This window comes from Pezoporus occidentalis, unplaced genomic scaffold (assembly GCF_034315485.1).
Source record: "Pezoporus occidentalis ecotype Australia unplaced genomic scaffold, CSIRO_AGI_Poc_V1 ctg112, whole genome shotgun sequence".
Lineage (NCBI taxonomy): Eukaryota > Metazoa > Chordata > Aves > Psittaciformes > Psittacidae > Pezoporus > Pezoporus occidentalis.
The window spans coordinates 478,536-504,295 of NW_026912907.1; the positions used below are offsets into that span (position 1 = coordinate 478,536).

The 25,760-nt window shown below is 38.3% G+C and overlaps 1 protein-coding gene across 4 annotated transcripts in view; it reads left to right on the plus strand.

Annotated features, from left to right (window-relative positions):
* The window catches only part of EEA1 (early endosome antigen 1), a 69,075-nt gene that overhangs the window by 18,195 nt on the left and 25,120 nt on the right, over positions 1 to 25,760 (plus strand). For 2 of the 4 annotated variants that reach the window (XM_062633500.1, XM_062633509.1), the window contains 10 exons: positions 1,923 to 2,050; positions 6,676 to 6,730; positions 6,859 to 6,924; positions 7,752 to 7,791; positions 8,624 to 8,731; positions 8,818 to 8,939; positions 10,535 to 10,690; positions 15,848 to 15,964; positions 20,744 to 21,082; positions 24,987 to 25,136. In XM_062633500.1, the coding sequence (XP_062489484.1) occupies positions 1,923 to 2,050; positions 6,676 to 6,730; positions 6,859 to 6,924; positions 7,752 to 7,791; positions 8,624 to 8,731; positions 8,818 to 8,939; positions 10,535 to 10,690; positions 15,848 to 15,964; positions 20,744 to 21,082; positions 24,987 to 25,136 (1,281 nt within the window). Of the gene's footprint in view, positions 1 to 1,920; positions 2,051 to 6,675; positions 6,731 to 6,858; positions 6,998 to 7,751; positions 7,792 to 8,623; positions 8,732 to 8,817; positions 8,940 to 10,534; positions 10,691 to 15,847; positions 15,965 to 20,743; positions 21,083 to 24,986; positions 25,137 to 25,760 lie in introns of those variants that run through there. The other 2 variants (XM_062633522.1, XM_062633518.1) reach the window with 2 other exon arrangements.

The window sequence follows — 25,760 nt, forward strand, 5'->3', positions numbered from 1 at the left end:
GAGTAGTAAAATACACTTTTTGCATATCTTTTCAAAATTCATCTCAAGATGATGCTGAGAGAGATATTTTTATGTCTGTGTTTATTTATTTATTTATTTTTTTAAGAGATAAAGCAAGAGACCCATCAACCCAAGTTCCTGAATTGTCACTTAGGGCTAATAGTTGCAGGCCCAGGAAGCCTGTACACTTGTGTCTGTTGCTTTCTGGTGCCCAGGAAGATCCTGATGATTCTAGTTTTTTTCCTCTGAAGAGGACTGAGTTAGTGCTGCTGACATCAGAGTTAACATCTGAATACTAACAGGCTGTGAGATGCAGTAGGGTACTGTGTCTGTGCAATGTAATGCTCTGATGTGCAAGTGGTGGTGCCTGAAGCTGTAGGACCCAGTGTTTCTGCCCACCGCAGCTCTGCACAGGAAGGGTGACATTTTCCATGGTGATGATGCCCCATTGCAGCAGGATGACATCTTACTCTCTTAAACCTTGTGCATCAGACCTCTAGGAAAAGCTCAGCTAGAGTAAGAGTGTCTGTGAGAGCCATAACCCAGTGCTGACTTCAACAGTGCCACATCTCGCAAAAGTGAGGCCAGCCATGATCATGATAGTGCCAGCAGAGTAGCTTGGGCTGGTGAGTGATGCACTTTTAATCCCAGCCTGAGTGAGAGGAAAAGGGTTTCTACCATAAAGAGAAGGTTTTGTCCATGTTTCCCCCCTCTGCTGCTGACAGCAGGTCTGTCCCCCAGAGCTCCAGTCAACTCTGTGGCCTCTCAGCTGCAGCACGTTCCCTTGGCTTGGCAGCTCTGCTCTGCCTCTGGCCCCTCATCCTTCAAGCAACTGTCTTCAGATCCACCTGCCTAGGAAATCTTGGGCTGGCTTTGTCCAGTAGCTGAGATGAATGATTGCTGTTGCTTTGGGCTAATTGCACATATAATCTATTCTTTCCTCTTCTCCAGAGCTCCTCTTTCCACCCCACCACAAAAAAAACCAACCAACCAACCAAAACAACCCAAACCAGAGTAAACAAACCCAGCGAAAGAAACAGATTTTGCCCTTTAAATGGAAAGAAATAAAGAGCAGAAGGAAGGAGCGGCCAGTGCAATTTTCTACACTTGTTCTTTCTACATGCACTTACTCATGCTATGAGGAGCACTTGTTTTTCTCTGTGAACAGGAGACCTTCCCATCACTGGGAAACTAAATATACCAGTGAGAACTGCTTAATAGCGATTCATCCTAAAAGGATGCTGTTGTGCTGTCATTGTATGAATTTGACTGCTTTCTGCTAGGAAAAATAAATCACTTGCTTTTTGGCCCCTCCTATTCTTCATTTCTGTTGCTGTTTGCCAGGGATCTCCCTCTGGTTCTTGTGATCAGAATGACTGTTGCTGCCATCATATGCTAATCGTATCAGATAGACATTACTGGAAACCCGGTAGTTTAACACATTTTCTGTAGCCATTTTGGCACATGCACATGTATATGAGTTAAGTGTTTGGTTGTTGAATTCTTAGAGTGGACTTTTGTATCTTGTTTTTTAAGACCAAACTCCAAACCCTACCTCCTTTTTGAAGGAAGAATCAGATTGTATTGAAAATTCTTTTCTTGGGGGGAGGAAGAAATTGTAGTGCAGACTTTTTGAAATCACTTTTAATTTTTCTAAATAAAGGTTCTGTTGCTAGTATGTAATGCTGTTGGGGGAAAACCCTACTGAATAATGGAATATGAATTTTGTAGGCATTTTCTAGGATTTTAATTGCCAAAATTGTTATTGGAGCATGAAATAAGTGGTATGAATTTAATGATTGTATCTGGTATGTTTTAGGTACACAAATGAAATTTACAATTCTATGTAAAAATAAGATGGAAAAAATAAAAGTTTACTTCTCACCTCTCTTTGTTTGTTTTTGTTTTCCTTTTTATAATAGGGCTTTATTTGTCCTCTCTGTATGAAATCTCATGGATCAGCTGAAGAGCTGTTCAAGCACTATGAAGCAGTTCATAATTCTGGCATTGATTCAACTCATGGAGGGGAAGGTCATCTGTCACCAGAAAGGTGAAGCAGTACTCATTTGTGCATGTGTTTTTGTGTCAGTGTTGAGCTGCTTCTGGTTACACTGAATGCTGTATTAATTTGTAATTATGTACTCCAGTATTTAAATATTCATGCCCCATTTCCAGCTACAGTTAAAAACTAGCTTGAAATTACATTGCATGACATCAATCTGACAATAAATGAAAATAAATTAAGTTCAACAAAGACAAGAGCAAGCTCCTACACCTGAGTCGGGGCAATCCCAGGCACAGCTACAAATTGGGCAGAGAAGTGATTTAGAGCAGCCCTGTGGAGAAGGACTTGGGGGTGTTGGTCGATGAGAAAATCAACATGAGCCAGCAGTATGCTTGCAGCCCAGAAAGCCAACCATATCCTGGGCTGCATCAAAAGGAGCGTGACCAGCAGGTCGAAGGAGGTGATCCTGCCACTCTCCTCTGCTCTTGTGAGACCTCACCTGGAGTATTGTGTGCAGTTCTGGTGTCCTCAACATAAAAAGGACATGGAACTGTTGGAACAAGTCCAGAGGAGGGCCATGAGTCTGATCAGGGGACTGGAGCACCTCCCGTATGAAGACAGGCTGAGAAAGTTGGGGCTGTTCAGCCTGGAGAAGAGAAGGCTGCGTGGAGACCTCATAGCAACCTTCCAGTATCTGAAGGGGGCCTACAAGGATGCTGGTGAGGGACTCTTCATTAGGGACTGTAGTGACAGGACAAGGGGTAATGGATTAAAACTTAAATAGGGGAAGTTCAGGTTAGATATAAGGAAGAAGTTCTTTTCTGTGAGGGTGGTGAGGCACTGGAATGGGTTGCCCAGGGAGGTTGTGAATGCTCCATCCCTGGCAGTGTTCAAGGCCAGGTTGGACAGAGCCATGGGTGACATGACCTAGTGTGTCATCCTTGCCCTTGGCAAGTGGGTTGGAGTTAGATAATCTTAAAGTCCTTTTTGACCCTAACCATTCTATGATTCTATGAAAACCAGGCAGATGTTTATATTGTTAATTAAGTCACCTCTTTCTCATGCAGATAGTAATGTGATGTTACAGACTGGAGTGATTTTTAGGAATATGGCAGAAAAAAATAGAGATTCCTCCTAATTTCTAGCATAGAGCTGGAATTTCATCTCTTGAGGGTGGGGAGAATAACCCTGAAAATAGAGAAGAAGGATGATTTTTGTCCCTGGGTATTTAGCTTTCTTATTGGATGATTACAGCATCAGTATTTGCCTAAATAGGTTTTTGTGTTGTCTAGTTATTTGTAAATCTGAGAAGTTTCTGTTTTTCTCACTAATTCTCCTTCTGTCTTCCAGAAACTCCATGCTGATCTTCAGAAATCTTCTCTTATTTATTTTATTTAACTGTTTGGTCAGAACTGTGTTGTTAAGTATATTCCTAGGAAACACATCAGATAGCAGGAACAGATAATGCGAAACATTCTCCAGAAAAGTTTAACTGAGCAGTTGGCCTGTGTTGGTCTGGGAAGCTTTTTCTTAGGGGTAAAATTTACATAGGTTTCCTTTTGCTTCTTGCTAGTTCTTTTTCTGTTCAGTGATTATTTTGGACTACTGTAAATGATAGTCCATGCTCCTGTATTGTTTCAGCTTCCCAGACTCTCTGGGTTTGTACACGGCAGTGTCCAAGTGAGCAGCTACCTGTGGCATCATTCAGCAGCAGAGGTACACACTGCATGACCACACAGGTGGTCACCTGCTAAATGGAGCTGGCTTCTGTTGACGCTGAGAAGTAAATGGTTCAAATGTTTTGTCACTAGTAGAAATGTGACCCAAAATAATAATTGCATTGAAAGAAATACAGATATTTATGCCACTAACTCAAGAGAGGGTGGTTCTTTGCTGAGAAAAAAGTGTGGAGGGTGACCTATTTCTGTTGTTATCCTAGTGAAGATCCCTATCTTCCCAGTATTGTGCAGAGCTGGCAAGCCAGTTAGAGCCACCGTTAGCAGAGGTCTGGTCTTCATGCATGGATGGGCCCTTGCCTGTGGATAGCTGCCTTCTCTCCCAGCTGCTGCTGCAAAAAAAGAAATCAAAATTAGTCCTAAAAATTAACGTGAGAAAGTTCTAAAAATTAAGGAGAAAGTGGTAGGGTACTAGTGGAGTTATACTGGGTTTCCTATGTACACATTTATTCAAGAATGAGCATTTCTTCTCTAACTTAAGGCTTTTTGGAGTGATATAACTTAGACCTGAAATGATTCTTTTAGTAGAATAATAACTTTCACATAAAGGAATTATCGGTAATAACTACATTGTATAGTTTATGAAATGTTTATTTTTATGCCTTCAAGTTTCCAATGTCAACCAGATGTTGGCTGGTGAAATTTATTTATATTTTTCGTGGCTCTTGGCAATTTAAGGACAAGAGGTTTTGTTTTCTCTAATATAATTGAAAAAAAAGCAGACAAGGTCAGGGAGTTTGGATGGAGTGAAGGGAGTCTGGTGGGAGCTGTTGTGTAATATGACTGTTTCTTCCTATTAGTGTGGTATTCTTTAATGCTTCTCTGTTGCATGCTTGCTTGAGAAAACTCTCATTCAACATAAATATGTTTTTCCAAGACTTGGAATACTGTATTAAAGAAATATTGCAGGCTACATCAGGGAGCCACTTTGTCAGCCAACTACGAGTGAAGCTTGCATGTAATTCATAGTACCAAGACTGGGAGGTAAAATTCCCTATTTAGTCAATAGAAAAAGTTAGGTACTGTGAGTTACATTGCATCCTCTTCCTCCCACCTGCCAGTAAACTGCCATGATTATGTGCCAAGGGTGAATCATCTAACTCTACCCCAGCCAATTCAGCAAGGCCATTGCTACTCCATGCTAGGATGGAGGCACTGGCATTGCAGGTAATGAATGGAGTGGAGCTTAAGGAAAAGTAGTAAGGTTTTGCCAGATGGTGAGGCTCAGATGTGCTGAGAGGAGGAAGGGATTGTAACAGGCCTAGCGGAAAAACAGATTTGGTGAGGGTTTGTGTGACAGTAAGAAAAACAAAGTTACAGTGTCTACAGTGATCCCTTACACTTCCTCCCCGCCCCCGTCCCCCCATTTTCCACTGGTTGATTACACTGAATTTAGGTTTCATCTTAAAATCATCAAGCAAAACTGTGTTGGGAGTATGGAGCCAACTGCACTTTTCCCTTTTTCCTCCCCTCTTCCTTCCCATCTACTACAAACTATTTTTATGTAGCTCAAAGCCTTTTATCTGCTACAAAGACCAGAGCATCTTAAATGCTTTAGTATTGCAGATCTGGTATATGTTCAGCCCAGCTTCAATACAGTTAACTGTTTCACCTGCCTGAGATTTCATTTATAATCTTAAGTGAGCATATTAGCTGATTTGCTTACTCATACTGGTGAGAAAGCTGCTCCCTCTTTGCCTCCCACAGCCATGTACGGGATTTGGATTGCAGCTATACCTGCCTCAGTAAAATTGTATTTGCAAACCTGCAGTGAATGTCTCAGGCACAACAATGTGCAAATAGCAGAAAATCTTCTTCTGAATAAAATTAGCCTCCCAATATTCTCTTTGTTTTGCCATTGAAATTGATCCACCTTTGAGTTCTTGTTTCACTGGTTCAAGTGTGTGTGTTTCACTTGCTTCTTGATGGCCCTGACCTGACGTTAACATGCTAATGTAGACTTGGATGTATTTCTTCCCCGTTCAGCTAAGGAATAGCTTGCTTTGTTGTTTTGTGTTTGTTTTTTTCCTCCTAAGTATGAAATAATTTAAGATAACTACTGTGGAGGAGGGGATAATGCGGCACAGCAGCGATAAAATTGTATGGTATATGTAAAACTGAGAGACTATTTTGGCATTGGCGCCCACATACATATACTCTGAGGAGTTCTGTGTACTCCTCAGTCTTGCCACTGTACAAACAGTAAGAAAGGATATGTTTGAGTTATTTTAATGACCTGTGTATTCTAGACTTGGAGTAGCTGTATCTCGGTAATGCAACATCATCCTTGCATGTATAGTTGTGCAATTCTGTAAGGAGACTAAATCAATTAGTAACAGTTGTAGCCTTGGATCTTGTGTTCTTGCGTGGTTGGAGGCTTGAGGATGAAATTTGGGAATTTAAAATCCCAAGGCTTTAAAATTTCAGACCATTAAGTGAATGTGTCTGTGGGGCATACAGAGTTGCTGTGTACATGAAAAATTATGAGTGTCTCTTAGCAGTGTTCCTTTCTGTCATACAGGGAGTGAAGGAGAATAAACCTGTCATTTTCATAAAGAGGCAGGCAAAACAGTTAAATGTCCCAGTGCATAGCTTTGCCATTATGAACTCATGTGGTTGAGCTGATGCACTCAGTTAGATTTACACTGTGTTTTAATGAGACTGTTTGCATATCTATTTCTTTATTTTTCCAATTAATGTGTTTTGCATTTTTCAAGTGATGTGCAAAGTGAATTAATAAGTATCTATTAATCTGGTTTATTCCAAGTTTCAAAAAAATCAAAGAAGTATTTATGTTATGTTTATTTTTATGTTTTGTTTATGTAGTACATGGCTATCACTCCAGTTATTTAATACACATTATAACCTGTATGTAATTGACAAAATATAACTACTCATATTCATTTTTTCCACTCTGTGGATGTATTTATTCAGAGATGAAGTATCACTGCTCCGACAAGAAGTCCAAGACTTGCAAGCTTCACTGAAGGTTGGAAATGTATTTTAATTGCACTTGGTTCTTTGTTTCAAATTGCAAAATGTTCCACTCTCTAAAGCAACCAAATTTACCGTTCTCTCTCCCCATCTCCTTTTTTTCTTTGTATGTTTTCCCCCTAGGAGGAGAGGTGGTATTCAGAAGAGCTGAAGAAAGAACTAGAGAAATTACAGGGGCAGCGGCAGCAAGTAATTGCTTTAAAATACTTGAAGCAGGTTTATCATCAGCATTGACATTGAAGATTAATACCTTTTTTGTAAGGCACGTGGCCTGATTTAGTTAGTTCTGTAATTTGAATATTGACATGTTCTTGAAAACAGAGCATTGTGGAGAGGTATTTATAAATCTGAAGAACAAAGTCAGAATAGATAATGATTCTTCCATACTACTCACTGCAAGTCCAGTTCAGACTTTTCCTTCTGTTGGGCTTATTCAGAACTCAGTTTATTAAAGCAGATAAACCAAATGTGGCATTTCTCTGTTATGAGGAAGGCAATCAGGTCTTTATTGTAAGAACTTTTGGAGAACGATAGTTTGATGTCACTGATATGCAGATGAACTGAACAAACAAGGCAAGGGCAATGCTGGTACATTGTGCCCTAAGGAAGCTCTTGCTTCTTTTGTTACTGTGAGCTACTTACACACTGGATTGTAACAAACCTCAGAAATTGCTTTCTGATAGAATGCCTTCTCAGAATGTACTTAGTGATATCTGTAACCTCTGTTTTTAGGGCACATTTTAATACTGAGGAGAGGGAGGGGGAAGGGACTGTTACTGGTTGTCTTGCAAGTCTGGAAGCCTGATAGTGTAGTGATATATGAAATGGAAAATTATCTTAGCCTTTTTCAGTCTTTGAGATGTAACTGTTTAAATTGGGTATTTTAATCTGCTTTGCAGTATTTGGCATGAAAGTCTTTATTTATCTCTGTCTTTTCCAAAAATGGGATGAACTTTGGTGGTAGTAGTAATTTTTATTCCTTCTGTCTAATGATGCATTTATTCTGTTTTCTTAAGGATTCTAAGTCTGATGGATTGACAACGGCTACATCTACAGGTGGCTACCATTTTCTTATATTAATTTCTGCACTGTCTGGAATTTCTGTTTTTTTTATTCAGTGTAGCTTTTAGGTTTGTGAAAAAGCACTTTTGGTAAATTGAAGAGCTAGAAAGCTGGAATGGTGAAATTACTGGAAAACAAGTTCATTGTAAGTGCTTGAGATAGGTAGATTTTGATAGGCATAGTCTGGGGAAATAGTTCTAGAGGCTTGGGATTTGTAATTTCTAGAAGTGAGACAGAAGTTCTGACTCTGAAAGCAGTGCTCACAAATAGTTTTGGGCATGTTTTTCATAATTTCATATATTCAAGCATTCAGTACAAGTCTCTTGCTGAGAAAGACTGTGACTGTTTATGTTTAAACTATAGCACTTGTGAGGGCTGGTTTTATTTAGTGTTTTTCTGTACTCATTGCTAGCAAAGTAAACAATGATTTTTATTTTTTTTTTTTTTACTTTTTGTTTAGCAGACCAATACTTTTTGCTCTGTATTTTTCTCCACGAGGCACTCATGGAATAAAATTTTCTTTATGTGAGTGTAAAGTGTCTGACTGATCATGATTAAAGCTTTTAATCACAGTTTGGGGCTCACAATTCAGCAGCCCGTTGCTATTTGTGACCAATATGTACTTAATCCTGCAGAGTGCTCAACTAGTGACAGGTTCCAGCATCATGCTTGCAGATATTTAACTTCAGTAAAGTTTTTCACTTTGCTAAGTTAATTGGATGTTAAGTGAATTTGGATTACTCATTTACCTGCTGTGGTTCGTTATGGTCATAATTGTATTGTCTTACCTCTTCTGAAAATAATACTGTTCTTTTTGTGGAAATAGAATCATTAGAACGGCAACTAGAAGAGATCCAAGTAGAAAATTTTAACATTAAGCAAATGAAAGACTTATTTGAGCAAAAAGCAGCACAACTAGCCACTGAAATTGTGGGTAAGTATATTAACATGAGGTCTGATTCTGTTTTCTACTTGGGCAACTTGGGCAAGTGATTATTTATTTAACTTCCTTCTTATTAGAACTTAAATCAAAGTATGATGAAGAAATCAGCCTTCGGGAGGGAGCAGAACAGAAAGTGACAAACCTGACACAAGAACTGCAGAAGGAGAGAAGTACAGTTGAAGATTTAAAGACAGAGCTGGTATTCACATCACACTAATGTTTTTGTTATTTTCAAGTCCAGGGAGGGATATACTTAAAATGCTTGCAAATGCAGTTTTAAAGCAGTTGAACTCTGTTGAACTTGGAGATGTCTGCTTGTGGGCTGAAATAGTTCAGAACACCATTGTTTCTCATCTGTTTTTCTGACCTACATTTTCAGTGTTTTTCCATTAAGGAAATACATGTTGTTTCTGACTCATGTATTAAAATTTACCCTACTTTATATTGTAGTCTGCTTATTTGATGCTCTACCCTTCAGCAGTTTTGCAGGGTATTGCACATATAGATGTTCTGTGCAGGCCTGTATTTGGATCATGCCGTGGCTGACTTCCACAGCTTTAGATCACCCTTTTTCCATGAGGTGTTATGCTCTGACTGTCCCTGGACAGCTGCATTTGTAAGAAGCAAGGTGTTTTGTGACATGATGGCTGAAAGGCTGGCAGCTGTCATCACCATGCCTATGTTAATGTTGTCCCTCTTGCACTTGGCTGATAATACCAGTGTGGGTGTATTCCAGGGTTTTGTCTCCTGGTGACTTTTATATACAGTCGTGACTCCAGAGAGCAATCCCAGTGACTCAGCAGTTGTACCACTTCTAAAGCAGGAGTGAAGGGGACTTCCTAGTTTCCCCCACTCAACCACTGCTTAGACATCATTGGAGGAAAGTAGGACTCATTTATCCCTCGTTTTGTCTGTAGTTAGTTGCCCTGAAGGGCTCATGAGTTACTCTTGGCCCTGCCCAGCCACTGGACCTACCCATTCCCCTCTGTTTAGTTGTTTCTCATCTTCCTTTCTCCTTCTGCATTCTTACCCTTTTCCTGTAACTTTGCTGTTCTAGATGCCAACACTCCTCTGCTTTCTTCGGTGCCCACTGTTGGCTTCCCTCTCCTTTCCCTCCATAGCTTCATTTTGAGGGTCATTGGGGTGTTTTAGATATAATTACCAACAGATTTTAACTATGGATCTGGTATAAGGCATGTCTACGTACTTTCAAGACATTTCCTTTTTTTTTGTCTGTTCTTGTGGATTTTTTTTTAAACAGTTCTTGAAGACAGAGGCAGCATCATTATAAAAGTCTGTGTAGCACTGGATTATGTTGTGTCTCAGTCCTGAGATGGGCTTGTATTACAACAGCGAAGTATATACAGTATTCCTACTTATCAGTGAATTGTGACTTCAGATAAATTTGTTGCATGGATTCCCTGGCATTTCAGTGTTTTTTCCAGGGAATGTCTCCCTCCTGTACCTAGGCATCTACCTACATAAAAATTACTGAAATATAATCCTTGAGACCTTTTCTCATTTGTCAGATTTCATTGAAACCAATCAACAAGTTCTAAGTTTAGCAGGTGAAAACTGGCAACCAGCCATTAAATCCTTTTTCCTTTGGAAATGCTGAGTACTTTTCCATGGTTCTGTTTTTGTGTGGAGTTTGTTCTTTTTTTCTCTGCTATAATACAGTATATGTCATCTTGTGTATAGATTAGTGATTTAAAAGATATTTAGAGATGATATTGACACTGGAAGCATGTCTGCCAACAGCATGTTGCTCACTGCTACTCTGCTACTTTTCAGCTACAGAGACCTGGTGTGGAAGATGTGGCCGTCCTGAAAAAGGAGCTGGTCCAAGTTCAGACGTTGATGGACAAAATGACACTGGAATGTGAGAGAGAATCTGAAAAGCTGAAAGACGAGTGCAAGCACTTGCAGGCAGAGCAGGCTAATTCAGAGGTAATAATCATACCTAAAGATGTGCGTGCTAGCTTTACGACAATTTTCATAAAAAATAGAAAATATTAATTCATCATAAAAAAGCCTCTTAACCAAATCTTCTAACTTATCTAATAGTGATGTTTCTTCATTGTAGTAAATTGCATAATTATGTCAAAAAATTGTCTTTTCTACAAAAGCCTCCACGTTTTTCATTGTAAAACTTTTTCTTGGCACAAAAAGTTATTATAAGAACCCAATAGCAGAGGAAGAAACCTTCTAGCAGAGCTGTGCTGTTTGTACTGGGAGGGAAAAGTAAAGCAATACCTGTGTGATTTGAAGACTTGTTTCTCTTGCTAAGTGACATCCAGACAAAACCAGTTGTTACTGAAAATGATGTTTTTGGTTAATATTTGAGTTGATGTGCCTGAAAATGGATGCTAGTGTTAAAATACATAAAAGAGAAATTATTAAGACAAGGTAAAAATAATTGCAGTATTCTCGTAAGACATACATAATTCTTGAACTTACACAAGATTTAAAAATGTCAGTGGAACTGAGATAAACTGGTTTTCTTTTTTTTTTTTTCCTAGTTTTAATGTCAAATGGGAGGCTTTTTTGCACCTATTATTTATTATAGGAATATTTTGTGTGTAAGGTACAAATCTGTGCTGCACACTTGCCCTCCCTCAGTCCACTGCATAATTGGCTTCAAGTGTTGCCTGTTACCAAGTAGAGCAGAAAGTGAGTGACAGCCCGGCTTCACCATGTCTCAAGATCAAGATGTCAGGATGTCACCTGTAATCTGTTTCCAGGTGATACCACCTTTTCTATCTTTGTTGCTGCAGACCAAAGGTCTAAAGTATAAAATAAAATCTGTTGTTCTCATGTTAGGTTTATTCTTTTAATATTTTTTTCTCCTTATTATGCTGGTTTTGAACTTTTAAATTTATCACATTTATGAAGTATCTTAACTGTCTACTTGAGCTGCAGAATATGCTGATTTCTTCAGAAGTACTTTGTGAAGGCTTGTTCTGCTTTGGCTGTCAGTGGAAGAAGTTTTAAATTGCTGATGGGAGATTTGAAAGCACTTGTCCAATTTCATTGTTCTTACATACAGAATTGATGATAACTCTGTGTTAAAGGAAGCAAAGCTAACTGCTTCTCCCATAGCAAATATTCAGTGTTCTTGGTTTTGGTTTCTCTGCTTTTCCACCAGTGAACACTTCTGCTTCCATAAAATGCAACATCTCTGACTTTGGTCTGTAAGAGTGAATCTTACTCGTCAAACTTTCTCAAACTTAAACAGGGGAAATTTAGATCAGATAGAAGAAAGAAATTCTTTACTGTGAGGGTGGTGAGGCACTAGAACAGGTTGCCCAAGGAAGCTGTGAATGCCCCATCTCTGGCAGTGTTCAAGGCCAGACTGGATAGAGCTTTGAGCAACTTGGTCTAGTGGAAGGTATCCCTGCCATGGGCAGGGGGGTTGGATCTATATGATCTTTAAGGTCCTTTCCAACCCAAACCATTCTGATTCTGTGATTCTGTATCACTCCTGGCCTGTTTGATGTTGTTTACCGTGACAGTGAGGGAGCTCTCTGACAGAGACAATGGCAAGAAATCTTGATAAAATTACAGTATCACTAAAAGGGCTTTTGTCTGATGTATGATTTATTTACTGATGAGTTGGTAAATCCATACCTCCCAAAGAATTCTCTTTGCTGGGTGCTGTTGCACCTGTCTGGCAGGTTGGTTGGTGTAGTTTTACAAATGGATGACTTGACAGGGTAAGTCTTCACTGAAGACTGTCAGCTGTGTTTAAGACCTTTTAATTTTGTCCTCCCCCTTTTCTATTGTCCCACACCAGTACAGCAATATCAGCAAAACTTGTCAACGCAGAGCTGTGGTCCACAGTGAAGTGGGGTCATTGCAGCACTCCCCTGTTTACATGAGGGAGTGCCTACGATTTCTGTAGGACTCCTAGTATCCTCTGTCCTGTTGAGATTTGTGGATATGAAGTATTTCTGGTATATTTTTATTCTAGGGTTTCATGTGCCCTAGATTTCAGAACTGCAGTTTTGACTTTGTTCATTTGCACTTGCTTTAGAGAAGTGCTGCCTGCCTGGAATTATTATGAATTTCTTCAGGCTTTCCCTTCTACCTCCCCTCCCAGCAGATATGTTGAGCTCCAGGAATTGTTCAAGGGTACAGTTTTGTACTAAACATGAACCTACCATTGTTTTCAAGTTAAAATTATGTGTGCCAAGAGCTTAATCAGATCAGAAAAAAGGAATATCACAGTTGGTATTATGAATATAATGTGGTTATGTGGCCATGTAAGTTGCTGCATAATCGCAGTTTGGTTTTAACTGTGAGATCCCACAACTATGCTGTGGAATTTAAATTTCATTTCAAAATACTGTCTCTGTACTCTTTTGTGGTTTGGGGTATTTAGTTTTCATGTGAAGATAAAATGACATAGCAGTAGGGGTGTAACAAAAATCTTTCATCTTAAAACATTCTCATAGGAGTGCGAACTGTTCTTGTTCCCTCAAATTAGGTATGTTTAAGTTTTGACATAACTAGCCATTTTAAAATGTAGCTTTAAAGTGTAGCTTTTAACAGGAAAAAAGACTAGTGAAGAAGGTTTTTTCAGCCCTTCTGGAAGTAAGAGCAGATTGGGGAGAAGGCTGCACGATGCCCTTAGCTGTTATTATGTGTTCACATAACAATTCTTACATTCTAAGAAGGATTATAAGCTACATTGCAACAATTATATCAGATGTCTGTGTAGTATCATCAGTATGTAGGCTGAATGAGAGAAGATCGAGTTGCTGTGTGGCAGAACGTGGTAAGCAGTGGTAATCTGGTTCTTCTGAGAAGTGCTACTGTCTTCTCTGCTTAATTCCAACATACGGCAACAATAACCCGAGATGTGTTCACACTAAAAGCTTTCCTGTCAGTGTAAAGTGACTGATCAGAAGTTTTTAAAAAATCAAAATTACTCAAAGTCATAGTGGTGAAAACTTTTCTACTTTTCTTAAAAAAACCACAGTTATGGAAAGTGTTAGCCATAAGAAAACAAGAAGTGGAAGTCCTTCATTGGCAGAATGGGTACAGTTCTGGCCATAAAAGTTTGGCCATGTTTCATGTTTTGCTGTTTAAGAGCTTTGCTCTTTAAGAGCTCCTCAAGGACTGAAAGTGATTCTTATGCCATCCTTGACTATTTTGCCAAGCTGGCTGAGGATAATTCTGGTTTCCAAAGTGAAGATGTTTTAAAAATAAGTTAAATTTATGGCATGGGTGAAGAAAATAACCAAGATAATCTTAACCCTGTGTGAGCATTTTTAGATGCTGCAGGAGGGGAATGTGAAGAACTGTGCAGCTCTACAGTTGTCGCCTAAATGTGTGCATTATGGTTGGGTGTTTGCCTTATTTCAGGTGTGTGTGTATCTCAGATGAATGTTCATTCTGAGCTATTATTTCCATGTTTAGTTTTTCACTATATTGGCTCCTCCATAGTAAACACAGAATGAAAACATATGCATTGCTGTGAACTAAGCATTTCTATGAACCTCTGCAGATTGGGGTTTTTTTCAGTATCTGATAAATCTTCATAGAATACAGGGCCTAGAGTTTATTGTTAACTAGTGTTCACAGAATTAAACAAAATTAGTGGGTTAAATTATAGGTAAATTTAATAAAGCGAAGACTGTTTTTTTTTTTTTTTTCTTCCACTAAGCAAAGGCATTAAAACCACCAGAATATTTGAAAACAAATTTGAGGAAATGTGTTTACTTATACCTTTTGTGACTGCTCATTTCCATCTTTCATCCATCCATTTTATTTGTTATGTTTTCTAATGGAGACCCTTAAATTTGAGGTAAATTTTTTGAAACCTTTTTATGCTTATAGTAGATTTCTGTTGTATCAAGATAATTTCAAGAGGTTATTAAACAGATACATTCTCTTTTGCTTATTGATTAGTTAATCATACAGACACATCAGGCAGTCAGTATCAGGAATGAGTATTCATTCATGATGTATTTCCATGTTAAGAATGAAATGTAGGATGGGCTTCTTGAATTGTGAGGGAAATGTGTCTTTATGGATATAAGTTATGATTCTAGTCTGAAAGCCTGCATTGGTATCTTTAGCAATCTTTTGCATGTTTTCTGCATTATATTCTCTCAGTAGTGAAAAACCCATGCTGTGTTTCCTGAGAACATCCTGGAATGTTTGCCTGCCAGAGGCAGATCCCAGGATGTGTTTTACCTAACAGCTCCGTAACAAAACAGTCTTTGTAAAGCACAGCAGTACAGAAAGTCAGTTAATAACTGTATGTAGTTGTATAATATGTTCATATGTTCTCTTTTATATGCGTTTTCTGTACGAAGGTTGTAGCTAGTATGTTTTATTGTCTACTACTTCTGCTTTAGTTTATACTTAAATTTGGTATTTATACATTTATGCTGAAATCTGTAGTTAAGAGAACAATAAGAAGGAAAATTTCTTTTAAAAGGTCATTATATAGTGTATTCATAGTGAGTGCATTCATACACAGCATGCTTTTAGGGCAGCAATTGTTACCCATCTAAAGTGCTTTTCTTTTTTGCTTCCATTATGGTACTCAAATACTTTGCAGTCATTGATATATTCTGTTTTGTGCCAATCCTTTTAATGGAGTAGTTTTGTTCCCTGATTATGCTGACCTGCAGGGTTGGTGTGTCCAAAAGTCGCAAACTGAGTTTGCATCAGATGCCAGACTCACTTCTAGTGCCTTTTCCAGTAAATTTTCCTTACGAGGGAGGCAAAGCTTTTGGCCATGTAACTGCTATGACTTGGGAGGGTTTCACCTTGAGCTAGAACTATGGTAATGATTAATAGATAATCTGTTGTGCTTTTTATTGGTTGTGGGCTCAACCTGGCATTTCCTATTGGACTGGAACCAATTTTTGTCTCTGGAAGTAGGACATGAATGAATCTCAGCTGGGAAATTATGCTCAAGTAGTGCTTCTGTAGCTAATGGTGCTCTGAGATTAATTTGCAGGTGATTTTTTATTAGGCTGTTTTTTATTACAAGGTACTTTTTTGTTTTGCTACCAGACATCTTGCTTTTGTTGGGATATGCATGCAGAGCATTGTTTTAAATGTGGATTTTTCTATTTGTCTGATCAGGCTACCATTAACCAGTTGAGAGCTGAACTTGCCAAAGGACCTCAGGAGGTAGCTGTGTATGTTCAGGAGCTGCAAAAACTTCAAAGTTCAGTCAAAGAGTTGCAACAAAAAAACCAGGTGAGAATGCCGTTATTTTCTATGCTTGTCAGCTCATATTAAAATGGAAACACATCACATTCTGCTTTGGGAAGCATTGAAGACTGTAGCAAAACACTTCTTGGGGTTGCAGAAGTTGAAAATTCCTTTGCCATTTTGCTTAATGTGAAGGGTATTGTACAAGCAAACACTATATTTTAATGATCATCAGTATGTTACAACTGAAATCCTCAGGGTTGTTACGATTGCAGATTTCTAATTGCTGTAGTTTATGCTTACCAGTCATTAAGCAGTATTGCCATCTCACACATGCAAAGAAAAATCAGTACCCTTTGAAATGTTACAGTGTTTCACTAAAAATCATAATTCAGAAAGCATTTTTAGCTCTTTTCATTGGTTTTGCAGTTTCTTAGCTTTTAGATTGTAGTCCTGTCATATTTTATGGCCATTTATTAAAGTCATGAATGGTAGAAAATGGAAATAAACTCCAGAAGCTTCTCAGCTTGTAAGTATTCCTTGAGAGCTTTTATTGAAGCCCTTTCAGCTTTCTGCATTTTTTGTATTTGCATTAAAAAAAGTATGTGTTGTGGTGAAAGAAATGTAAGTAAAGGAGGAAAGGAGACAGGGAGAAAGATGCTGTCTACAACTGTCTGAAAGGAGGATGCAGAGAGGAGGTGGGCAGTCTCCTCTCCCAAGTAACAAGTGATAGGTCAAGAAGAAACAGCCTCAAGCTGCACCAGGAGAGGTTTAGACTTGATATTAGGAAAAATTTCTTCACCAGAAGGGTGATCAGGGATTAGAACAGGCTTCCCCACGACATGGTGGAATCATTATCCCTAGAAGTGTTCAAAAACCATGTAGATGAGGCCTTTAGTGGTGGATTTGGTAGTCATGGGGTAGCGGTTGGACTTTATGATCTTGGAGGTCTTTTCCAACCTCTAGCTGATTCTATGATTCTATGCATGCTGCTGATTGTTACATGTTTATCTAACACTGTGTATGAACTATACACATTATGTATATGTATTCACCAGCAACCTTGTTGATCTTGAAAAATAGGAAAAGACAGAGACCAAACAGTGTGTATTTAATGTAATTAATATTAAAACAGCCTTTGCAAAGAAGATAATAAGGTGCAATTAAAATTTGGTGAATTAGGGTGACTCTTGGTTTGGCTCATTAAATCAGGTACAGAACTGAAATGGTGAGAATTGTTGAGCTGTACTTTTCCACAGACCAGCAACACTGCATCAAACTTTTGACAGAAGTATTGCTGTACAAGATAAGAGGCCTTGCCTGAATATATTGCTATTCCATTAACAATGTGAAGTGAAACAGATTGATGCATAAGATAACCATAATTTAACAGTCCTCTGCTATGTCAGGCTAATGCCAAATACCACTTGAGGAATAGGAAGAAGTGGCAGCAAGCTACATTTCCTCTTTCAGTTTCAATGACTTAAACCAGTTTACAGCCATTTCTTTATGCAGCTTTTTGAAAGGTGATAGCCATAAGGATGGTATGCTAGCCAAAGAACCTTGGCCCTGGAGGAATTGGACGTAGAATTGGAACAGGTAACACTAGCTTCCCAAATAACAGAAATTGCTCACATTTCAAACAGTTTGCTATCCTAGAAGAAGCTGTCAGGGAGGAGGGAGGAGCCATTAATACAGGATAGAATGTGTTGTGTTTTTATTTGTACATCCATTCATATTTCCATTGCAATGCAGGAAGGTATTTCTGTGCATTGTTGCAGATTTTTTCAAGCTCATGTACAACCTCAAGCAAGCAATCTATACCGAGAAGAGTGAATGACAAGTAGATAAGATCAGTTCTCAGAGACCAGTGGAACTTTCCTTCATTTATAGAGCACTGTAAGTTTGGGTCTTGGCTTGCCTTGCAGAGGCCAGTAATGGCCGGTAGCCCAGAAGAGACCTAATGTGTAAAACCAGCATACTCCCTGAAGTACAAGACTTCTAAACTCATTGCATTTGTATTTTTTTTTTTTTTTTTTTTTTTTTTTTTTTTTGTTTGTTTTTTTTTAATAAGAAAATTGTGATGCATTACCTACAGGGAAAAAAGCTTAGTTTCTAACCCTCTACTGATGTAACTATTCTGAAATTCAATCAGTGCCCACAGAGTTTGTTATTTAATGCCTAGCCACTGTCACGACTAGCATGTATTATATTTACTTTTTCCAAGGAGCAGTTTTAAAAGAGGGGATTGATGTGGTGTTCTCCATTGCATTTTGTGGCCTTCAAAGGCTATGGGCTTTCTGTTGACTGTTGTAACATACTGTCGTTTCCTCTTCCTTTTCTGTGGAAATGAAGGCTTGGAGAGGAGAGGTGGCTTGCGTGTATCCATATCTCTTTATATATCTGGGATGCATATATATCTGGGATGCAGCTGGGACATGCATCCACATAAGAAACACTGCTGGGTCCACTGATGTAACCTGAATGACCATAGGTTGTCAGCTCTGTGGCCTCAAGTCTCAGTCTGCTTCAAGACAACAGTAATTGTTTCTTTTACACCTCCCTGCCCCCAACTTAAGTTTTTGCCCTGCACTGACTCTTCATGAAGTAGTTCATAGCAGTTCTAATTGTGACGTGTAGCTCCAGTTATAAAGTAGTAGTAAGCTTAATACTTTAGCTCTGATTTGCCCAGCTATAGGTGAAAAGGAGTCTGTGGTGTTTTGGTATTTCAGGAACACTCTTCAGTGCAAGTATTAATGTTCCTGCCTGGTAATTTCTCTTTAATGGAAAGGAAATTGCAACATTATTTTCTATTTTGAAGGTGAAATATATTCTAAAAACAGTGGGAGCCTTGTCACTGACTTTAAGAGGGTAAAGATGGCACCTGACCTCAGTTATGTTCTTTATGTGGTCCATTCCTGCATTTCCTGTGTGCAAAAATAAATTTATGCATACCTTTTGCATAACTTTAGCAGCACCAAGTTGTTTTATTTTTCAAGAAACATTTCAAAATATACTCCTTCAGGTCTAGAATTCAATAGCCAAAGTTTAATGTTAAGACAGAATTTCTGACTTAGTTGTATACTTTAGAAAATACACATTTTTGTAAAAGGACACATAGGCATTAATTATATAATTATATTTGTTCTCACATGGGTTGCTGGACTGTTGGAGTTATTTGCAAGATTGCTTGTTTTCTAACCTCTCTTTTCTTTCTGGATTCTTCTGTTTATTTTATCATGATTGTAAAATAGAAGTGTCTGTATATGGTTTATAACAACCAATGTAGTCATAATTTGCTAAAATCCATAGAACAAAACTATTCAGCTGTTCAGTTTATTTGAATGATTTTACAGCTGTTTTCTTCTGGCAAAACAGGTTTCATCCCTGGATACTGCACAGCAGTGCACTTGTAAGATGGCCAGCATAGCTGGAATTGCAGCACTGTCTTTGTAACTGCTATTCCAAAGTCGCAGAGCTGTCTGAAGTTTTGACACATAAGACTGACTTCGGTGTTGGCATTTTTTCAGGCTGATGTGCTATAAATGTTCTTTATTTTTCTGTATTTTAATTGAAAGAGAACAGAGAATATAGTATTCACTACAACTGCCAGAAGAACACAAGGATTTAAATGATCTGCATAGTAATGCTCCGCTGAGGTAGATGTCAGTAAGATGCTGCAATAAATGGAACCTCCTGGTACATTTCAAGAAGATGGAATGAGTTGCTAGTGGTTGGGTGATGACCAGGGCCTCCCTGCAACTGTTTCTGTGCTTTAAAACGTGCCACTGGAAAATTAAAATGGTTCTCATGACTTCTTTGTTCTCGAATTCTAGTTAGTGGCTCAGCTAACCTTGGGGGAAAACCCAAACTTTCTGGAATGATATTTTGTCCATTAAGATATTTAATTTCTATCTGAATATAGTTTTGGTTATTTCCTGAAATTTGATAAAAATCATTAAGTAATAGCTGAAAGTGATCTGTTAATATTTTTTTCCTAGTATTTTTTCAGCATGTAAATTTGATAGTATGAGTTTAGACCCTGCAATATTTGCTGTTGTTAATATGACAATGAAAATCTGACACTCAGCAATGTTCATGGTTTTCCTTTAGGAATACCAATTTTTAGTGTTTTCAAAATCAAAGCAACCATCCTCTTTGAGTTGGTTTGTGTGCAAGGAAACTAAATAGTATAAATTAAAATATAATCTTCTGAAATGAATATTAAATCATCAGTCTTTCATTCAGAGATTTATCAACATCACAAATTTCATTAGTTTTCACAGGTTCTCTTCCGTGCTTCGGATAGCAGATCATTCTTGTAAGTATAGTGACAGGGCAAAATTAGGATACTTCTTACAATTATCAGCATGATGACTGCACAGGATTAGACAGGAATTAAGCCACAAGTGTTATTGCTTAAGGAATTGTGTGAAGGACAGTAATAACTTGATTATTTTTTTTTGTGTATACTAGTAGCTCAAATTACTGTTTCAACTTCTGTCCAAACACATGCAGTTGTAATACCCTAGAATTTAAATGTTCAGGGAAAGCAAATTGGTCTTCAGGATACAGAAATAGAGTTTTTGTGGTGTTCTCAGTAAGAAGTGGATTTAGGTGAGATTATGAAGAACAGTATTTCCAGTTGAAACTGTGTGTGTATGGGCTCCAGAATTAACAAAATAGAGGTCAATATTTACTTTAATAATGTTTTTAAGCAAGCTCTTTGCTGTTCAGCATCAACACTTGAGAAGAAATTTGAATAATGCATTGAATGGCTGTGAGCAGAACTGTATTTGAATAGCTGTGTAACTCTCTTTATAGAGTCTGACTGAGAAACTGCTGAAGAAAGAACAGGACTACACCCAGCTAGAAGAAAAACACAATGAAGTAACTGTGAGTAAGAAGAATGTGCAGGCAAGCTTTCACCAGAAGGACCTGGACTGCCAACAGCTTCAGGCAAAGCTGTCTGCAGCTGAAGCTTCAATACAGAGATTACAGACAGAGCTAGGTGAGAAGGGGGAAGCAAGCCAGAAACTTAAAGAGGAGTTGTCTGAAGTAGAGACAAAGTACCAACATCTTAAGGCAGAATGTAAACAGCTCCAGCAGCAGAGGGAAGAAAAAGAGCAGCATGGCCTGCAGCTCCAAAGTGAGCTCAGTCAGGTAAGGTTCCTTAAGCCTCCTAGACTGTCCTATTGGGATGGTGCCTTAAACCATCCCATTGGGGGTTTTTAAACTGTGCAAGCATATTTTTTGTGCTCATGCATTTGCGTTTCCTTATTGAAGGGGAGTAACTAATCAGTATCTGCATTTGAATAAAGGTAAAGCTAGCTGGTATTTGAATAATGTATTCTTCCTAACACTGCAGAGAATGAAATGCAATCACCTCTTTTCCTTGGATAAGTAAAAAAAAGAACTGGCAAAAAAAAAAAAAAAAGGAGAGGCTGTGATAAGAGTGCAGAAATTCTTTGGTATTTGTTTATCATTATGTCTGGATCTTTTTAGTAGGTCCAAACTCCGGATCTCTTCTTAAAACTATCTTTGAAATTTCAGTTTTGAATATTAAGGTTGAATGAACATAAACTTTGTGGCTTATTTCTCATGTTCTTATTTTACTATTTTTGTATGTGAAAAAAAAAAAAGCTTTAGCTGATCTATTTTTTTTCCTCTACTCTTTTTCTCTTAAAGTGTTAAATGAACTCTTCTTTCATCCTACAACTTTTCCCCTCCCCTTCTTTTGTTGATGCATTGCCTGAAATAAGGGCAGTATTGTCAAATGAGAAGGCGACCCAGAATACTGAGTTTGCATGATAAATAATGTAATAGACAAATCGTAAGATACCGGCAAGATTATTTATCCTGGTTCAGTAAGGTAGCTGAAGCTATAATGAATTCAGCTTATGAAAAAAAAATTCAGGTAGATTATTAGAAGTAGTTTCACTTTTAGTAGTAATTTTACTGCTCTATAGGAGGTTTGAGAAAAGTGAGTCTTCATTTTACATTAGAACTGAAAAATGCTTTATGTGCTTTAAAATTGAATAGTGAATACAGTAGAGAATACTTAGTGTGAAAAGCAGGGAAAATTTGAAATCTTAATATTGCTTCGTCTCTCTGTGCAAACACCTTCTCTTTACGTTGCTGATAGCTATGAGAACATGCAGAGTATACATCCCCTCACCATTTATTTGTTGTTCTGCTAAGTCCAATGAGTTATGGAAGCAGGACTTTCATATAACATTGACCATGCTGAAATTTGTGGCTGGTTGAACTCTGTTTTATCTAATGTCTTGGGGAGTAATGTGTTAGTCTGGAAAAATATTTGTGCATTGGGAATCATGTCTAATCCTAAGATGTTAAAAAAAACAACTTTTTTTTCGTTAGTATAACTTCATTTTGATCTCTCATGAAAGCTTTATAATTTTAAAGCAAGTGTTTCTCAATTTGCAAGCCTTTGTAAAGTCTGAAATAGATTAAGTTGTAAGCTGTGAGCTTATAGGTTATCCTGGAAGAGCTGTGGCTTGGCAAGACTTCATTTATGTAGGTATTACATCCCCAGAATGACTCTCCTCCTCCTGTCAGTCTTCTGTCAGGGAGAGGGGAAATAATTATATTAGTTACCTGCTTAGGAATCCTCACTTGGTAAAACTGCCTTAGTCTGCATAGGCAATATGTGTGCAAGCTTCAGAAGCATAGCCAAGAGGTTGAGCTGAAATCTGGCTTCAGCCTGAGAGGGCATTTTTAGGAAGGATATTTGGGGTGAGAAAACGAAAGAGAAGGAAGATGGATAAAGCATTGCTGAATGCTTTCCTATGAGAGGAAATGGAGGCATCACACATTCTCTGATGATACCATTGTGAAAGAAGACAATCTAAGCAGGAAAACCTGAACAAGCTGCTGGATCTCAGGGTGTGCTTTAGAATTGTGAAAGAATAGTGGAGGAAAAAACCCTTATCATACATGATATAAAATAAAATAATAAAATAGAATAAAAGCCAAGCGAAACCTTCTCCTCCCTTCACACAAGTGAAGTGTTCAGTTACTATTGTCATGAAAAGACTAAATTTCTCATATTTGCTCACTTCATACTTTAATGGAATTTTCTGTTTTATGCATGTAGTCCAATAGCTTATGTTGACTCAATGAATGCTGCTTACAAAGGGTAGCCGTTTAGTCAAAATGCATTTTCAAAGAATCCTTGCCATCTTCTCAAAATTCGCGTGAACACTTTAAGTATTTATTTTATTATACTGCAACATAGGTTAATGCTGGATTTTATGATTCTGTTTACTAAGGTCAGTCTTAAAGTCCTTCAGAAATACTTAACTGTGTCTATAATAAAAGGGACTTTTGTACAATGTTGTTTGCTGATTTCCCCCTTTCCAGATACTCTCTCCCAGTATCAATGTAGCCATGAATATAGTAGTTATCTTGCTGCACTCTTTCTTCATTAGATTTTTTCCTCCAGCTCTTGTTCATATTTTTAGTGAGGAAGAAGTATTAATAATGTAGTGATTATTGTGGAAAAAGACAAACATTCTGGATCACTTGAGGAGAGATTATGGTCTTTTTCCACACTCCGTCCCCCCTCTTCTCCTACTTCCCTCTTAACTGTGCAGTCAGCTAGCAGGCAGCATCTTGGCCACATGCTAAACAGCTTTTCCTTCACAGTTTTTGTGGTTGTGGACATATAAACAAATTATTTACCTTGGTTTCCTAAGAAAATAAGGCATAGATATGTTTGTTTCCCTGTCCCCGTCCCCTGTAACTTTTGCATTGTTTGCTAACTTCAGCCAGATTTTGACAGATGGCCCAAAGTTCTTCCTAGTTAGGTTCTTCACTGTTAAATTCTTATGGAAACAGGTAGCTGAGTAAAGGAGAAAGACATGTTAATGCCTCACCCCCTCAGTGCCTGAGGGGAAGTTTTAATGTTATCAAAACCACTGTTCCTTTTTCTGTACTGCTAGGCAGCCAGCTGGTCAACAAGTGGTGGCTTGCAGTGAGCAGTAAGATTGTGCAGGCTTTTGCCTAGATACTAGCAGGGATTTGAGGAAAGTGCGAGAAGGGTTTAGTGTTGTTGAAGGGAGGACCTGGAGTTAAAAAGTGAATGATTCGAGGGTCTTGGACATAAATTCATAGGGAAGCAAGCTTTACTTATCCTGATACCTGGGGAAAGTTCTTGTTGTGCTGCAAGGTCTGATTCATTCTCTGTTTTTGCATTGAGTTGAAAGTTTGTTTGTGTATCTGTGAATATGGTCATGTAGAAATAGGCGGGTGGTAACCCAGGACCTATTGTGAGAGCTTCAAGTAGAAGAAAAAGCTGACTTTATGGAGAGAGCTCTTTAGAACAATGAATTGTAAAAGACCATCCTTGCACTTTGAAGATGGTGCAGCACTGCTTTTGATGGCTGAAAAAGTCATGAGGCAGGCTTATGTCCAGCTGGAAGAGCACAGCCCCTTACTTACTCTCTGTTGCTGGAAAGGGCTGGACTGAAAATTACTAAAGTTACTGTGTGCTCTACACTGAAGGTTCAGTATCTCTTTTCTGCAGAGAATGAATGCCATTGATGTAGCCAGGTCACGCTAAAAATTACACTCTTACTATTCTAGCGGTGCAGAAACAATATGTGTGGGAGCCAGAGAAGCAGGTAAAGTTATGCTGCTTCAGCCACTGGATCTATAGGATCAAAGGTGTGTGCTGTATGAGCCTTAATTGCTCTAAGGATCATTACTTTATATGATAGTCCTTATATCTTTGAAGGATTGCTCTCTCTGTCAGGATTCTTAAATCTCTGTAAATCATATTGAAGGTCTTCTGTAGATAAATGATGCTTCTAGGTCCTGCCAACCTACTTTTTTGAATATTTGTTCAAACTTGTGCAGCTGATGCTGTTCTTTAACATGATTTGTGTTTCTGAGCTTTATGATGTACATCATGGCTTTGGGAGCTCATGTGGTTGTTTTACTCTGGGTTGTGAAAACTTAGGGCTAACATTGTACAAAGGGAGTCTAAAATACAGTGTTGTTGGGTAAGTAATGACTACAAAATTGATGACTTTTATTTTTGCAGTTGCACAGTAAACTTCTAGAAACAGAGCGGCAGCTAGGGGAAGTGCATGGGCGGCTCAAAGAACAGAGGCAGCTGTCTAGTGAGAAGCTGATGGACAAAGAGCAGCATGTGGCTGATCTGCAATTGAAACTTTCTCGAGCTGAAGAGCAGGTAGGTTCTTTTATGCAGACTCTACTTCTTTTCTGACAGTAGCCTGTATGTACACTTGTGGTGAAGTTACAGCTTAGAAAGTTTGCCCTCATTGGGATTTCATTTGACTAATGCTGTTAAGGCATTAGTCAAATGGTAGATGGTAGAATTGTCAAAATCTGCTGAAATGCCAATTGCATTACGGACTTTTGTAAGGCTAAATGCTTATCAGGTGCATGTATGTTCATGGCACTTTACAGATGAACAAAAGATATTCATTTTACACTTATGAACTTTGTCTAAGAGTCTTACAAGGAAAAAACTTTGGTGCGCCTAAGCCCGTATGGGTAAAGTTTTGTATGTAAATATTCTTGTGAGATAAAGCTGTACATAAAGAAAAAGTGAACATGGTGCAGCAGGTCGTTGGTAGGTAATAATCTGTGTAGGAGGGATGGGCACAAAGCACTTGGTTAATTAATTTTTATTTGTTTTAATGAGTGTCTTATGTATATTGCTGATTTTCTGCTGCCTGTATGGGGATTGGCCAAATACCTGAGTGGTACGTTGTCAAAGATTTAAAGCTTATCTGTAGCTAATTTGCAAAGCCTTGACCAGTATAGAAGTGGGGAGACTGCTAAACTGAAG